Source organism: Odontesthes bonariensis, chromosome 10 (assembly GCF_027942865.1).
Source record: "Odontesthes bonariensis isolate fOdoBon6 chromosome 10, fOdoBon6.hap1, whole genome shotgun sequence".
NCBI lineage: Eukaryota > Metazoa > Chordata > Actinopteri > Atheriniformes > Atherinopsidae > Odontesthes > Odontesthes bonariensis.
Window position 1 is genome coordinate 37,697,905 of NC_134515.1, and position 16,654 is coordinate 37,714,558.

The 16,654-nt window shown below is 41.4% G+C and overlaps 1 protein-coding gene across 1 annotated transcript; it reads left to right on the top strand.

Annotated features, from left to right (window-relative positions):
* Positions 1 to 2,932: 2,932 nt before the first annotated feature.
* On the top strand, positions 2,933 to 14,917 carry LOC142390059 (troponin C, slow skeletal and cardiac muscles-like). The gene is made up of 6 exons (XM_075475409.1): positions 2,933 to 3,103; positions 4,111 to 4,141; positions 8,922 to 9,068; positions 9,220 to 9,334; positions 10,221 to 10,357; positions 14,705 to 14,917. Exons 1-6 carry the CDS (start codon positions 3,080 to 3,082, stop codon positions 14,734 to 14,736), a joined length of 486 nt encoding a protein of 161 aa, XP_075331524.1. The 5' UTR covers positions 2,933 to 3,079; the 3' UTR covers positions 14,737 to 14,917.
* Positions 14,918 to 16,654: the final 1,737 nt, after the last annotated feature.

Here is a 16,654-nt window from a genome sequence, read left to right on the forward strand (position 1 = left end):
TGTCGGCAGTCTCTGCTCTGGTGGTTGGTGGTTTGCTCCGCACCAGAAAGCGCTCCATTTTCCCTCTTTCTCTGTTTTCATGTTGTCCTTCAGCCTTTGATGTGTCACCGTCTCATAATTCCCACCTACACAACTGTGTTAACAGCGAAATGTGGGTTCTCTGAGGATTTTTTTTTTAAATAATTGTTTTTATGTATAGAGTTTGCCTCTGTATTATGAAATGAGCACATACAAAGTACTGATATAGTAAATTAAAAAATAATTATTTTTGTGTAGTTGTATATTGCAATAATTCAACTCATTTTTATTTATATAGCGCCAAATACAACAAATGTCATCTCAAGGCACTTAGATAGTAAGTCCAATTCAAGCCAATTGGAATTCAATTAATTAATAATAATCATAATTCATAAAATTTTGTTTTTTGTTTTTCGGTCCAATCTCCCGGCCTGAGCGTGCCTGAGGCGACTGTGGAGAGAAACGACTCCCTTTTAACAGGAAGAAACCTCTGGCAGAACCAGAACCAGGAAGGGTGGCCATCCGCCTCCACCAGCTGGGGTTTGAGAAGACAGAAAGGGGGGGGACAACAAACATATAGACATACAAACATATAACATAAGCTGCCGATAGCAGCTTAACTATGGGATGTTTCAGGATCACCTGAGCCATCCCTATTCAAGGTAAACACAAGAAACTTGTGCTAACGAAAAAAAAAATAAATAAAGGACCAGACTCAGTGAGTAATTCCCTATACTGCCTATATAGATCTGCTCCTCACACCACAACAACCATCTTTTTACAGCCACAAGCTACCTCAGCCTCTCACCAACTGCACACCAGTCACAGCGGGGTGGGGATGCAAACCCTGGTTCGGGTAGGGGGAGAAATAAAAGAGGTAAGATAGGCGGGAATGGGATTCAAACCCTGGTTCGGGTAGGGGGATAATAACGTATGGTTGTCACAAAATCCCACGGCACACCTGGACTTGACTCACGGCACACCGTTTGGGAACCACTGCTTTAGAGAGACCAAAGAACAGCTCCACAGGCACATGGCACAACTTAGGAGAGCCCCCTCTTCAGGTCAGACTCAGCAGTGCACCTCCATCTGAAGGAGAAGGGACTCTGAGGACAGTAATGTCCACATTCTGGACAGAGGAGACAGATGGTTTGACAGAGGAGCCATCCATGTTAAACTGGAAGAAGCATCTTTGAACAGAGGAGGTGGTCTCAGGTACCACCTTCCAGCACCTACAGAGCAGCATGGTCTCTCCTCTCCAGGCAGTTTCACAAGCATTCCCAGCCTGGATCCTGTGGCCAGAACTCTCCCTGTCAGGCAGGGAGACAGTTCAGAGGTGGTAATGACTCTAACAACATGCACATCGATCAGGGGGGTCAGTGACACATGTGACTGGAACGACCCTCTCTGCTTATCAGCTGATACCCCCCAACATCAAGTTCAGAACTGAAGAAGCCTTTCAGATGAGAGGCGAAACATCTTCAAGATCCAAGAAAAAGTCAATTTGCCCTTATTCGAGCTCTTGTGATCACCATGACCTGGATGACTGAGAATCTTCATAGACAGTAATCAGTCAATGAAAACCTGGTGTGACACAGGAAGTAAATGCAACAGAATACATGTGAGAGGAAACTCTACAAAATAAAACAGGAAGCAAAGTAAATAGAGTGCAAAGGGTACACTGATGAATGGTTAAGACCAAGACTTAAGAAACCAATGAATCAAAAGACTAAGTCAAAACCAGAAAGACTATAACAAATATATTTTCTCAATAATCCATGCAATCATACAACTTCCTAAATGAATGGTAGTTTGAAGTATTTGACCAGGGTATGACCTTTAACTCCAGATGGGACAGTTCTCTGGGACTGCTTTCGTTCACCAATGCAACATTCTAAAAATCAGGCACATGGTGCAGAAAAACGTTTGCTACCTCTAGAATGTGCATCTGAAACCCCTAATCATCAGAAATATCATATTTATACATATCTATATATATACTGTAGATCTATCCCAGTTATCATTGGGCAAGAGGCAGGGTACACAGTGGACAAGTCACCAATCTATCACAGGGCCACACAACAAACAACCATGCACACTCACTCCGAGGGTCCATTTAGAATCACCAATTAGCCTGACATGCATGATTTTGGACGGTGGGAGGAAGCTGGAGTACCTGGAGTGACCACGCATGTATGGGGAGAACATGCAAACTCCACACAGAAAAACCCCAGCTGGGATTCAAACCAGAGACCATCTTGCTGTGAGGCGACAGTGCTCACCACAGAACCACAGTGCAATTAAGTAATTGATTAGGTAAATGGACTGTACTTGTATAGCGCTTTTCTAGTCTAGCTGACCACTCAAAGCACTTTTTACTACATGCCACATTCACCCATTCATACACGCATTCATACAGCACATTTTAGTCCATATAGGCTGCACATTGCTTTTCTTCCACGCACACACATTCATGCACAGATGGACCCATCTACAGGCAACATGGGGTTCATTTCCTTGCTCAAGGACATTTGGACATGTGTCAAACCACCAACCTTCCAGTTGGTAGACTGCTCTTCCACCTGGGCTACAACCATTGTGTATCTATATATATATGACAATTCATCTTTAAAAACTACTATCACTGTGCTTTGCCCAAGGACACTTTGGCACATGGTGGAACTGGGGATCAAACCAGCTATCATATGATTGGAAGATACCCTCTCTACCACCTGAGCCGTCCCTTGCTGAACATAGAAGCAGTTTATAATCCTAAATATAGCATATCGTCATAGGTGCTGCTGTCAGTGCTCCACTATTTTTGGGTGTCTTCTGTTATTTCCCATTTATAGATACCTCTTCTCTTTTATTTTCTCTCTCTCCTTCTCTCTCTCTCTCTGTCTGTCACTCCTCCCTCCATCGTCCTTGAATGTTGCAAGATGTGTCAGGAGCTTTTTAGGGCCACACGACTCAACAAAAAAGACTGAGGAAAGTATTCTTGCCAGTGCTTGTCCTGAACTGAGTGTAGTAGTGTGACAGAGACCAGAGAGGACCAGCAGTCATGGATGATGTATATAAAGCAGCGGTAAGTACCACCTAAGTTAGGTCTGATAGTTTTATTTATCTCTCAAATGAAAATGTACTTTGAAGTAAAGATTCATAAATATTCAACAGTAAAAATTATTGTATTATTTGTTCTATTTATGAAAATATTGATAAAATCACATGAAGTGTACAAAATACACCTACATTTTCTCATATTGTGTGCATTGCAATTTTAGGTTTCAGAGTTGTGTAATAAATGTAATATATTTAATTTAGCTAAATATGTAATTATTGTTTACTTATATTAGTAAGCTAAAATTTAAAATAGTAACATTTTTAGGCCAAATTGATCAACTTCAGAAAGGGAAAATATTTCAAATGTATGTTTGTAATGAGTTCTAAAACTATCATTTAGAATAATGAGGTCTGTGGCATTTTATGCATTAATTTGAACAGAAAACATCCAACAAATAAAACTGTGTTTTTTTGCCCTTAATTATTTCATAATGATTACCTTTAAATAAAAGTTCTCGTGGCCAATAAAAAACTATCAATGTGTTCTATTTTTATTCCAATGGTGAGCAGAAGACATTTTGGCAATATAATGAAATTGTCAATTTAGTCAATAAAATATCAAAATGTAAGTAATAAAATAAGGACATTTATTTTTCCTGTTATGACTGCAATTATAATTTTTCTACATAAAATAATGCTTTGTGATAACATAAGACAAGAGTTGAGCCGTAAGTGCAAGAACAGGTGTTTAAAGGCCTGACAGAGTACAGCAAGACTACTGTGATTAGATCATATTTCTGTGTCTGACAATAGAACAAAGAACAGCCAGGCAGGGACAGCTGACCACCTCAACTCTCCACACCCAGAAAGCAAGAATAGCAAGTGGAGCTAGTGTCACATTACAGTTCAACCGGTCTGAGACAAGCACAAACTGGAGAACTGAGGTTCCAGTCAAACCATAGTTTTGTAAAAAGGAAAATACAGTTATATATACATATTTGAAATACTTGTTATTTTTCTTTCCCCCTCCAGGTAGAGAACTTGACAGAAGAACAGAAAAATGGTGAGGCCATTGTACCTTCTTATGATATTTTAGAATAAATGATAATGTTTAACATGTTATTACTACTTTAGTTGACAATTATTGTTATGTACTTGATAATATATAAAGATAATATATAATAACATATCTGTAAGTATGAATACCAAGGACCATACTTCGGAAAAAGTGTGTAAACGACCTGCGTAAATGATGCATGCCACCCGTGCGTATTTAAGTGCACGTGCACGAGGATAGTAGATTTGCATCCGCCACGCCCATATAAGGCTTAGCTTCCTCTCTCCTGTGCCAGGAAGTGTTGAGTGTTGAGTCATGAGAATGGCATCAAGGCGCAAAAAGAACAACTGTTTTACTCTTCATTTGAAAGCATTTTGTGATGATACCCTCTGACACACCCTCTCTGGATTTTTCTGCATTTTGTTTACATTTTGTGGAGTTAGACCTCACTTCCAAAAGTGTAACCATAACTGAAGAGTGGAGCCCCTCCTCAAGGTGCTCACCAACTGTGGGGAGAAACATTAAAGACGGGTGCAATAGCTAGGTGGAAGGCAAAGGTGGGAGCTTTGGTGTGCCAATTCCCAGCATCACAAAACTGGCTTTTGGGACATGGAATGTCACCTCACTGGCAGGAAAGTGTCCTGAGCTTGTGTGTGATATGGAGTGGTACCAACTAGATCTAGTTGAGGAATATTTCGACTACCCTGGCAACCTCCTCGTATAGTGTGGGCTCTGGAACTAACTACCTGGATAGTGACTGGACTGGAGGAGCGTGATTGGTGGGAAGGGTCCTCTGATTGCAACCGAGTGGTGTTTCATTGTTGGACGTCATACATTGTCCATAATGAACACCATTTTCAGACATAAGATGGGGCATGAGTGTACTTGGTACCAAGTCACCTTAGGCCAAAAGTCAGTGATCGATTTCTTAGTCATATCATGAGACGTATGGCCGTACATCTTGGGCACTCGGTTGAGAAGGGAGGCAGAGCTGTCATGTGAACACCACCTGGTGGTGAGTTGAATCCAATGGTGGAGAAGACAAACTTGGTAAACCCATACTTGTAATTTGGGTGAACATCGTGGAGGTCCCTGTACAGGACATCTTCAACACACACCTTTGGAAGAGTTTTTCATACCTGCCAGGAGAGGCTGGAAATCCGAAGGGGCCATGTTCAGAGCTTCCATTGTGGATGTAAACTACAAAAGCTGTGGTCAGAAGGTCATCAGTGCCTGTCATAGCAGCAACTGAGGGACCCACGTCGTGTATGTATGTATGGACGCAGGTGGTGAGGGAAGCTATGAACCTGAAAGGGAGGCCTTTTGAGTTTGGTTGTGTCAGGGATAGGGCTGCAACGATTCGTCGACATTGTCGACAAAAATCGACAATAGAAATAGTCGACAATGAATTCCATTGTCGACTATTGTCGGCAGACGTGTTTTTCCAACAGAGTGAGGCATCACACTTAATTACAATCTCTGCCGAGAGTCGCACGTGCACAATGTAACGGTAACGTACACAGAGATGGCGGCGTCCAACACATTCGCTACGCGTAGCAAAACTTCTAAAGTTTGGGAGCATTTTAGCCTGGATAATGCGAATAAAAAGATTACTTGCAAGGTTTTCCATGAACATTTAAAGAGAAAGCACGTCGGGTAGTTGAACGAAACGGAGTCCGACTCGCCTCGGTAACATTCAAGTAACATTCAAGCCAATACGTTTTGTTTTTGATGTACATTTTATAATGGACAGAGGTTTAGTTATTTATGGATTTATGTCTGTACTGACCGAGCACTGTGCCTAATTGGTTTTAGATGGGACCTTTTTATTTACTTTTTGCATGAATCAGCAGCAAAGTTGAATAAAAGATGCATTTTTCATTGAAGTACCCATCTTTCTTGTGTTTATTATCATTTGCCACATAATTAAAGCAACTTCATGCTAAATAAAATAAAAATAATAATAATTATCCGATTAGTCGACAAATTGTTTCAATAGTCGGTGACTAGTCGACTATTAAAATAGTCGTTAGTTGCAGCCCTAGTCAGGGATCACCTAAAGCAGCTGACAGATACTTGTACAATCTGTGGTTCCAAAAGCTAAAACTCAGGCATGTGAGGAAATCAGTGAGACCATGAAGATAGACTTTTGGCTGGCCTAAGGAAATTCTGACAAACGCTTTGGTAGTTCAGAAATGGAAAGCAAGGTCTGGTTTCTGAAGCTCAGGGCTGTATTCTGTTCTTTGTGGATAAATTGGTTCTGTTGTCATTTCCAAGGCGTGGCCATCAGTGTGTACTGGATTGGTTCACAGCCAAATGTGAAGTTGCCAGGATGAAAGTCTTCTTCTGGATCTGGGTAATTTTCTCAAGTGGAGGTGCCTTCCGATCTAACTCACAAGTAATGGCAACTTGGAGCGGGAGACGGACAGATGGACTGGGGCTTCATCAGTAAAGAGGGAGATAAACCAAAATGCAAAGCTTTCACTTTACTAGTCCATCTTCATTCCAACCCTCACCTTTGATCAAGAGATTTGAGTAGTGACCAAAAGAATAAGATTGCAGATACAAGCGGTCAGGTTTTTCGCAGGGTGGCTGGGCACAGCCTTAGAGATAGGGTTAGGGGCTTGTACATCTGGAGGGAGCTTGAAGTAGAGCTGCTATTTCTCTGCATCGAAATGAGTCAGCTGAGGTGGTTTGGAGAACTAAGTAGGATGCCTCAGATCGCTTATCTGTCAAGGTTTTTTTAGGCACATCCAAATGGCAGGAGACACTGGGGCACATCCAGATCTTGGTAGAGAGATCATAAATTACCTCTGGCCTAGGAATGTCCTGGGATCTCCAAGGAGCTTGAGAGTTTTGCTGGGGAGAGGGATGTTTGGGTTTCCCTCCTGGAGTTGCGTCCATGACCCAACCTCTCATAAGCAGAAGAAAATGGATGGATGGATTGATGATGATATTTTCTATTTTCTAACAATAACCAAGTAATGTTTCCTAAAGCCAACCAGGAAGTAACATTTCATTGTAACTTGCCGTGTTTACATGTAACCAAGGCAACTAGTAAAATGGCATCCAACAGTGACTGAAATAACCATAGACATATATACATGGACGCCTCTTTGAGCAGGTTGCTCCGTTGCTGCAATACATCAGCGCGTCCGCCATATTGGATGTGGCAGATCTGCCCCGTAAACTAATAAAAGGAAATGGACTGAACTTCATACTGCGCATTTCTACAAAGTGCTTTAAGTTAATGCCTCTTATTCACCCATTCACACAGACACACTAATATATTTGGGAAACAAAGAGGTACCAAAAACAACGTATGGAACTTTTAAAGTGATGATTATAAATGTTTACTCCTTATTTTTAGGATATAGGTAAACACATATAAAAACGTATGTATTTTTCTAATGTTTTTATGAGTGTTTACAGCTACTAATGTGTCTAACACTGTTACTGTGATGATAAATATTGAACATATATACACACTTATATCTACACGGGGGGCATTGATGAACATATATCATCCTAATCTGGGTAAGCTTATGTTTCACTTTCAGATGTTTGCCTGGAAGTGGAGTGAGTCTAAAGCCTGGAATACACTGTGCGATTTTGCAAACGTTCCTGTTTAATGCCAGTGTGAGCACTCAGGTCATACCCGAGGATCGGACCCTACAGTGTGAGCACAGAAATCATGAGCTTGTGCCTCACATTGCGACCGATTTACTCATACAGTGTGTTGCAAAGTACTGTTGTGTTTGAAATCGTGGTTGATTTGCTTGGTTACCATTAAGGTTAGCTTGAAAGGTCCGCTCTACCCTGATACACCTGTTGCTCCGGATCTGAAGATCCACCGCATTTCCTCATCTTTGATCTTTGGGAAACCTACATAGTATGAGAAAAGTTAGCAAAGCAACTAACAATCAATCATTCACAGTATTATGCGCGGGACTTCATAGTTTTAGCCACAAAGTCAGCAAATTCTGTTCGTAAAATGGCGTTATAATGGCCAAATTCAATCAAAAGTCATTTTTCATTCTAACCTGTGAAAGGTAATGCCATGAGATCTGGTTTGTACTGTAAACCGGTTGGTATACTTCCATGCAGTGGACGCACGATTCAGTGCTCAATGCGGCGTCTACGCATATCTGTCTATGGAAATAACAGGCAGAAATGTTCTTGCATTGTTCAAGACAAACATGAATGGGTCAGAAAGAGGAGCGCAGCTCCCAGCGCTATGTAAAAGGTCCCCTCGACAGGATGCTCCGCAGTCTTACAAACTGAGGTCTCACAGACAGTCAGCAACTCAGGAGACAGAAGATATACTGACATCCATTCTGAGCAACTGCTCACTCAACAGAAGATATTTGATGGTAGTAAAAGTTAGAAAAGTAAAAAAAACAGATTCCTCACAAAGCCACCAACGCCAAGTCATGAGACAGTGAGAAGCAGATGGACGACAACATCTGCAGCCACATGTGACCGATAAACAAACAGAGAGTTTTGAGAGTAGATTTCATCCGTGCTTCAAGGTGGGCTAGAGTCAGAGGAGCTGTGGCACAATGGCAAATGGGTTTCAAGTCATAAAGACTTGCTTTTTATTCATTCATTTTTCTTTAAATAATGCCACACCAGCGTTTGCTTTACTTGGCTGATCCTACTGGTTTGTTGTTTTGTAATGGTGAGGCTCTATTTTTATCTCCCCTTAAATTCTCAAGATTGATTTCTATGTTTGTTGTGAGTAACTGCAAAACCTTTTCAATAACTACTGCTGCGTCCTTTCTAGAGTTCAAGGCTGCCTTTGACATCTTCATCCAGGATGCTGAAGATGGCTGCATCAGCACAAAAGAGTTAGGGAAAGTGATGAGAATGCTGGGACAGAATCCAACCCCCGAGGAGTTACAAGAGATGATTGATGAGGTGGATGAAGATGGTACGTCACATTTCAGCATGTTAGGTCACATCATTGTAGCCATTGGGAGCATGTTTGTTTCATGGCATGATTTAAAAGGGCTAACTGAGTAGTTGCTGAATCTATGATACCAAGAATAGAGTCTTTATTATATAATGCCGTTTGTTCACAGGTAGTGGCACTGTAGATTTTGATGAATTCTTGGTTATGATGGTTCGCTGCATGAAGGAGGAGAGCAAAGGAAAAGCAGAGGAGGAGTTGGCTGAACTTTTCCGCATGTTTGACAAGTAGGTTTTTAACATTACTTCTGACACCACACAGACCCACTTCAAAATCTGAATAAAACCCCTCTAGGTCAATAGAAACCAAGTACCATCTCCCACTAACCGATTGAGATGATGTTTTAAACATTGTAAAACATTACTCTTGAAAACATTGATTTGTGGCCACAATGCAACTACTCACCAGACCATGTCAAAAAGTGTAACGAGTGGCAGACTGGACCCACAGAAACACAGACAACTAAGAACTGGGTCATTGAATTTATTGAAAACTTCAAAGTAGATGTTGAGGACAGCAACAGCAAACTCAGGCTTCCAAGGTCTCAGAGATCTGATTGGTTTCTCTGTGGAGATGAATAAGACAGGTGAGCATTTTGCTGAACTGAGGAGATAGAATTTAGCATTGAAAATGATGTACCAAAGATTTGTTGAGATCTCTCCAGGATTACAGATAGGACGGACCAGTCGACGGGTCACTGGACAACGAGTGGTGAGTGCTGGGAGACGAGCTGGGATCAATGAAAGATCTTAATCCTTACACTGTTAAATCCAGAAAAAAAAAGAAGAAAAATATCACGAGTCGTGAGAAACAATGCAAAGCTCAGAAAGACTTTACTCACAACAGGCTCAAAAACCCAAGGGCAAAAACAAAATGGGATACAGTATTTGCAAAGCAGAAAAATCTCTGACGATCTGGCATTGGCGAGAGGAAAGACAGCTGTACAAGGGAAGGAATCAGTCATCAGAGCGAAACAGGAGCCTGAGGACTTCAAGCTGGCTTGGAAAACACAGTATCATTGAAAGACCATGACAGAGATAAAGTGGTTTAACACAGCACACTCAGAACAGATCTGTGCTAAATAATCTAAGCCAGCATTTATCTTGTGTTAAGGAATGGAGACGGTTACATAGACCTAGAGGAGCTGAAGACCATGCTGGATTCCACTGGCGAGGCCATCACTGAAGATGACATAGAGGAGCTGATGAAAGATGGAGACAAAAACAACGATGGCAAAATTGATTATGACGGTATGGTAACCAGCTCATGAGCAGCACAACCTTATGATATCATGCAATAGCTCACACTGAAATTTAAACAAATACAATTAGGCACATTATGCATACATATACACATCCATCCATCCATTTCCTATACCCACTTAATCCAATTCAGGGCTGAGGGGGGGGGCTGGAGCCTATCCCAGCTGCCACTGGGTGAGAGGTTATATGTGTGTGTGCAGATTTTGTGAACTACCTCTGATGTATACTCATGACAAATGTATGGTGAATGAAAAGTTTCAGCTGAAATTTCAGACAGCCTGACCATTTAGTGGATGAGTTAACATACTTCTCTCTGTCCATTCTTTCTTTGACATTATTTCCCTCACTGGTCCAGTCCCACAGAGCCACCTAAAGGTGAAAGGAAGTACTGCGTCTAAGATATTTCAATGATTATTTATCTTTCTCAGGTGTGTACGTCTCTGTAAACACAACAATATCAGAAGATGACAGAAGAAGATTTTTGAAAAACACTCAAGTCAGAATATATTGATGCAGCCATTCATTCATTTTTTTGTCCTCATTTGAATGTACAAGTTCAAAGGGAGTCAAAGGTCAGAGGCAGTATATACCACCACAGGTTGACATCTTTCTGACCTCAGAAGTAACTTCAAACATGTACTCTCCTGTCCATTTCAACAGGCTTTACTTCTGAATTGTAAGACCAAGGAGGCTACTTAGACATAGGATGAACATCCAAACATACAAGTAAACTGACATTTTTTTTTCATTTTTATTTTTTTTAATGGTTGTATAATATATGAGCGTCTCCTTAATGTCAACAGCTATAACACTTTAACATGTCAGCACAATTGTCACTTTTATATATTTACTTAAACAGGTTGTTAGAATGATATATTAGAAGTATATTGCACATATCCGCTGGGATTATTGAATGCTCATCTTCTCTGATGATCGCCAGATAACTGAGCTTTGAATCTCCCTCGTCATCACCTGGGGTTCAGGTTTGGACTCTGGCTGGACTTCCTTTTATTCTCCAGTTTCCTCGTGTCAGTATCACTGTTTTTATATAGTTTATGTAGACATTTAGCTGGTGCAATAAATGTATTTTGGCAGGTGTTAATGCAGATTTTAAACTCCCATGGGCAGCTGTGTTTCAGAAGGTAGAGGAGTTGTCTAACGGTCAGAGGGATGGTTCAATTTCTGTAGGTTGGGTATGATTTTAAAAAAAAAGAACTGCATAGACTGAAGAATTGTATAAACCAGGGAGAGTTTGAATTGGTGAATATGGCTAGCAGTCTAAAAACACTTTCAAATGAATCAACAAAACAAGGAAAAGGCTGCATGAATGCAATCCACCCAGTAACTTTATCCTTAAAACAAAGAAAAAACTGTTAGGTGCGTTGTATCCAAAACAGCAAGCGAATGAAGAAGGGTTCAATTAAAACCCCAGTGTTCATCTGTTCTATTGAATTGAACAGATGAACACTGTTTATCACTGTCCAACTGTAAGTGGAAGTCATATTTGAACTAAGTAAACTATTAATCTAGGTTGTTAGCTTTCTTGTTGAGCCCTATTTAACATAGTTTTATTTTCATTTTAATGTGTTTATAAAGTTCCTGTTGTTGTCCACCTCAGTTAATTAGCAATCAAGAGGAAATTGACAGATTTCATTCATTCTGCCACAAATATTTACTATATCTATATATGTATATACATCTATATACATATGGATATCTATATATATCTTTATGCTTTTTCTTATGTCATGCCAAAATCAGTTTCCCACCTGATGACATTGTGGCATAGGAAGAATGGACTGACTCCACCAGTTGTTTTTACTTCGCAACAAGAGTGTGTTCTGTCCCACGCAGCAGAAACACCTCTATCTACCACTACCCTGGTACTTCATCAAAGAAAGCAAGGCTTAAACGCTGCTTGTGCATGTGATGTGTTGCCCTGATGGTACATGAGGCTGTAGACTGTGTGAGAAAACCTCTGAGAGTCACTTTGAACTTCCTCTATCATAGATAATGTCATTTATCTTTGACATACAGTGTGTGTGTGTGTGTGTGTGTGTGTGTGTGTGTGTGTGTGTGTGTGTGAACATTGGGTAGGAGTGAATAAAATATATGGAAAGGGCTGCCACAAAACAGAAAGCAATAGTGATATTTTGAATACATTTACATTTGAAACCCCTTGTCATCAGTATGTCATCTTTGCCAATTCCAAACATAAATCCCTATCAATACTTCATCAGGGATGTTGATTCATAAAATTGTTGGGCACCCTCAGTGTGGTAAGGTCTATTCGGGGTTACTGGAGAGGACGATCCGTCGGATTGTTGAATCTCGGATTCAGGAGGTGCAGTGTGGATTTGGTCCTGGCCATGGAACAGTGGACCAGCTCTACACCCTCAGCAGGATCCTGGAGGTGTGCTGGGAGTTCGCCCAACCGGTCTACATGTGTTTTGTGGACTTGGAGAAGGCGTTCGACCGCGTCCCTTAGGGATTCCTGTGGGGGGTGCTCCGGGAGTATGGAGTGCCGGACCCCGGTTCGCAGCCAAGTGTGAAGCGGCTGGGATGAGAATCAGCACCTCCAAGACCATAGTCCTCAGCTGGAAAAGGGTGGAATGCCCTCTCCGGGTTGGGAATAAGATCCTTCCCCAAGTGGAGGAGTTCAAGTATCTCGGGGTCTTGTTCACGAGTGAGGGATGAATGGAGCAGGAGATTGACAGGCGGATCGGTGCGGCGTCTGCAGTGATGCGGCTCTGCACCGGCCCGTCGTGGTGAAGAAGGAGCTGAGCCAGAAGGCCAAGCTCTCGATTTACCGGTCAATCTATGTTCCTACCCTCACCTATGGTCACGAGCTGTGGGTAGTGACCGAAAGAACGAGATCGCGAATACAAGTGGCCGAAATGAGTTTCCTCCACAGGGTGTCTGGGCTCTCCCTTAGAGATAGGGTGAGAAGCTCGGTCATCCGGGAGAGGCTCGGAGTAGAACCGCTGCTCCTCCGCATCCAGAGGAGTCAGATGAGGTGGCTCGGGCATCTGGTTAGGATGCCTCCTGGACGCCTCCCCGGTGAGGTGTTCCGGGCCCGTCCCACTGGGAGGAGGCCCCGAGGAAGACCCAGCACACGTTGGAGAGACTATGTTTCTCAGCTGGCCTGGGAACGCCTCGGGGTCCCCCCAGAAGAGCTGGAGGAAGTGGCCGGGGACAGGGACGTCTGGGTCTCTTTGCTCAAGCTGCTGCCCCCGCGACCCGATCCCCGGACCAGCGGAAGATAATGGATGGATGGATGGATGGATGGATGGATGGATGGATGGATGGACCTTCAGTGTCAGATATCCAGACTGAATTCTTATGCACTAAAACTTGGATGCCCCCTCTAAATTGTAAACAGTATCAACTTTAGATTTGGTTAAAGTGCAACTAGCAGATTAACAGCCCCAGTGACTCTAACTGTAGGACCATGTAGCAGTGAAAAAAAAACAGGTCTATGGCAGTATCAGCTAGAGCTGTTTAGTATCAGAATTTTGTACAGCTTAAACAATCACAGCGCATTAGTATCACAACATGAAGGAGAGCAGCCAGGAAAGGACGAGTTTACCAATAAGAAATATGGATCCACACAGCTGTTTTGATGTTTAAGATATCAAACATGTAAATGCACACACAATAGACCACCCCCTGAAAAATATGAGCTTAATAGATGTCAAAACAACCAGGAAAGGACAAAGATAAGAAATAATGTCCATCAGAGAGATATTCATTGTGGTGTGAGGAAAAAGAGAAGAGAACTGAGCCAATATACTGCAGATATCAAAACTTTTTTATAGATTGCAGTATTTTTATTTCTTTATAGGCCTATGTTGTGGTGTGATGATTGTCACCTCACAGCAAGAAGGTATTTAGTTTGAGTTTCAGCTGGGTTCCTTCTGTGTGGAGTTTGCATGCTCTACACATGCATGTATGGGTTCTCTCTGGGTACTCCATAAATATGCATATTAGGTTAATTGGTAATTCAAAGTTGACTGTAGGAGTGAGTGTGGATGGTTGTTTTTCTGTGTTGGTTCTGTGAGGGCCCAGCAACCTGTCCAGGGTGTACCCTGCCTCTCATCCAGTGGCATGTGAGATTAGCTCCAGCCCCCTCCTCCCCCTCAACCCTGATTTGGATATAGCAGCTATAGAACTAGATGAATGGATGGATTATTTTCCTATTAGATTTTTTTAAGATAAAACCACATTTTCATGAAAATGTATGCATTACAATGGTATTTTAATAAGTTGTCATGTATTTTCCTCTTCTGTGTGGTCATACATGTAATACTTTTACTTCTTTGTTGTCTTTGACAGAGTTCCTGGAGTTCATGAAGGGTGTTGAATAAAGGAATCTACTAGCGGGGCCTCACTTAACTGCATCTATCTTCTCTTTGCATCGATAGTGTCTTCATTGATAAATCCATTCCCAAAGACATGCTCCCACCTTTTATTTACAAATATTTAGTTAGATAAATCAAAGTGTCATACAGAAAGACTATTTTCAATAAACATATTTCTATAATGCTGTATTATGTCTGTCATGGTATATCATGTTAGTGAATCTTGTAAACAAACACAGCAGAGATGATATTCTTAAATCTGATGTCCTATAGCTGAAGAGAATAGTTAGACTTTTAGTGTAATTGGGGTAGATTGCAAAGATGTCAGCAAGGCCAAGTGTTTCAGTGCAGAGTTCATAAAATGCCAGTCAGTGTAGAGGCCTGTGGAGACATTTTGAGCTCAGGAGGTGGCAAAACATTTAGTCATTTAAACAAAGTTTTGATCATCTGTTATGGACTGCTAACCTGTCCACTTTGCTTCTGGGATAGGCTCTAGTCACCTTGACCTGAATAAGATGAAGCAGGTCTGGAAAAGTAATGAATGTTTCGATCACTCAAAATATAAGAGTATTATGTAATCAGAGTATTTCTGGAGATGACGGGACTCTGAGTTGTACTGGAAGGTGGACAGACTGAAGAGAAACAGTGAGAGTACAGTCCCCTGCAGTACCTCTGCATTGCTGATCACCTTCTCAGTACTGATCATGCAGAAATTCCCAGGAGGGGGGAGTTCCAAAAATTGGTTCTGTACAACATGAGAGCTCCTGTCAGGTATAATGGTGGATAAGATGAATCAGCACATGGCTCAATACACGAGCAGTATGTAACATCAGAGGAGTTAACACATCAATTAAATTCAGTTTAGTCTTTGTCCCAAAGGGCCAAATTTTGTGCAGTAAGGATACACCACATGGAAAAAACACAAATCACACAACAATTAATACAAAGCAAAACAACGGCTTCTGCCAGAGTTACAAACAATTTAGAGAAGAGATTAAAAAAACCCAGAATAGTTATATAATAAATAAGTGAAAAATAAATAAGCGGTCACTGAAATGGACAAGAGCTACCTCCTCCTGTTGTTTGAGTTGAGTGCTTGAATGGAAAGAGGGACGAAGGAATTTTTAGATCTCTGTTTAAGAGCATTTAGAGTTCTGGAGCGTAAGGGAGATGGTAACAGCATGTATTCAGCATACAGAAGGTGAGTGGGGTCTAGGCTAATGTTCAGCAAGACCACTGAACTTCACTGTCACTATCTCATTGGCCACATTCACAATCTTTAAATGTGCAATTTATTCTTTGATAGTAAAGTTACCATACCATCAGATAATAGAAAATGTCAAAACAGACTGAATAAAAGCTCTGTAAAAATAGGTTTTTGTCCACCTGAACTTTGTCCAGTTTCCTGAGCGTAAATCGGTCATCTATTCAGGTGCCCAGATATTTTTACGATTTTACCATTTCTATGTCCTGGCCCTTGATAACACTGTGCTGGGGGACGACGACGACAATCAGATCAGAATCAGATGATAAGATGTGCCTGGACTGTTCTCAGGTCTATAATATATAAAACAGTTGATGTGACACTAATTGAAGTAGGGGATCAATTCAGGAGATGCCAGAAGACTGCTGAATGAATGAAAAATACTTTCTTTATCCCAAAGGGAAATTATATAATGATCTTGAGTTCAGAGTGTTTGTTACTGAAATCATGTGTGTCGAATCAGACATAAAACCTGCTGAGGTCTTGTGCAAGCTGTAATATCTAACCTACTCTGCTCAGAAGAGGCTGGCTCCTTGGTATAATTCACAGCTGCGTGCTTTAAAGCAGACTGCAAGAAAGCTGGAGAGACAGTGGCGTTCCTCTAATTTAGAAGAGTCTCAGTTAGTCTGGAAAGATAGTTTAACAATGTATAAGAAAGCC

Excerpts from the sequence above, each read along its gene's own strand:
- LOC142390059 (XM_075475409.1), top strand. The coding sequence starts at position 3,080 with ATGGATGATGTATATAAAGCAGCG. Across the intron at positions 4,142-8,921 it reads GACAGAAGAACAGAAAAATG|AGTTCAAGGCTGCCTTTGAC; the intron begins GTGAGGCCATTG and ends CGTCCTTTCTAG. Across the intron at positions 9,069-9,219 it reads TGATGAGGTGGATGAAGATG|GTAGTGGCACTGTAGATTTT; the intron begins GTACGTCACATT and ends GTTTGTTCACAG.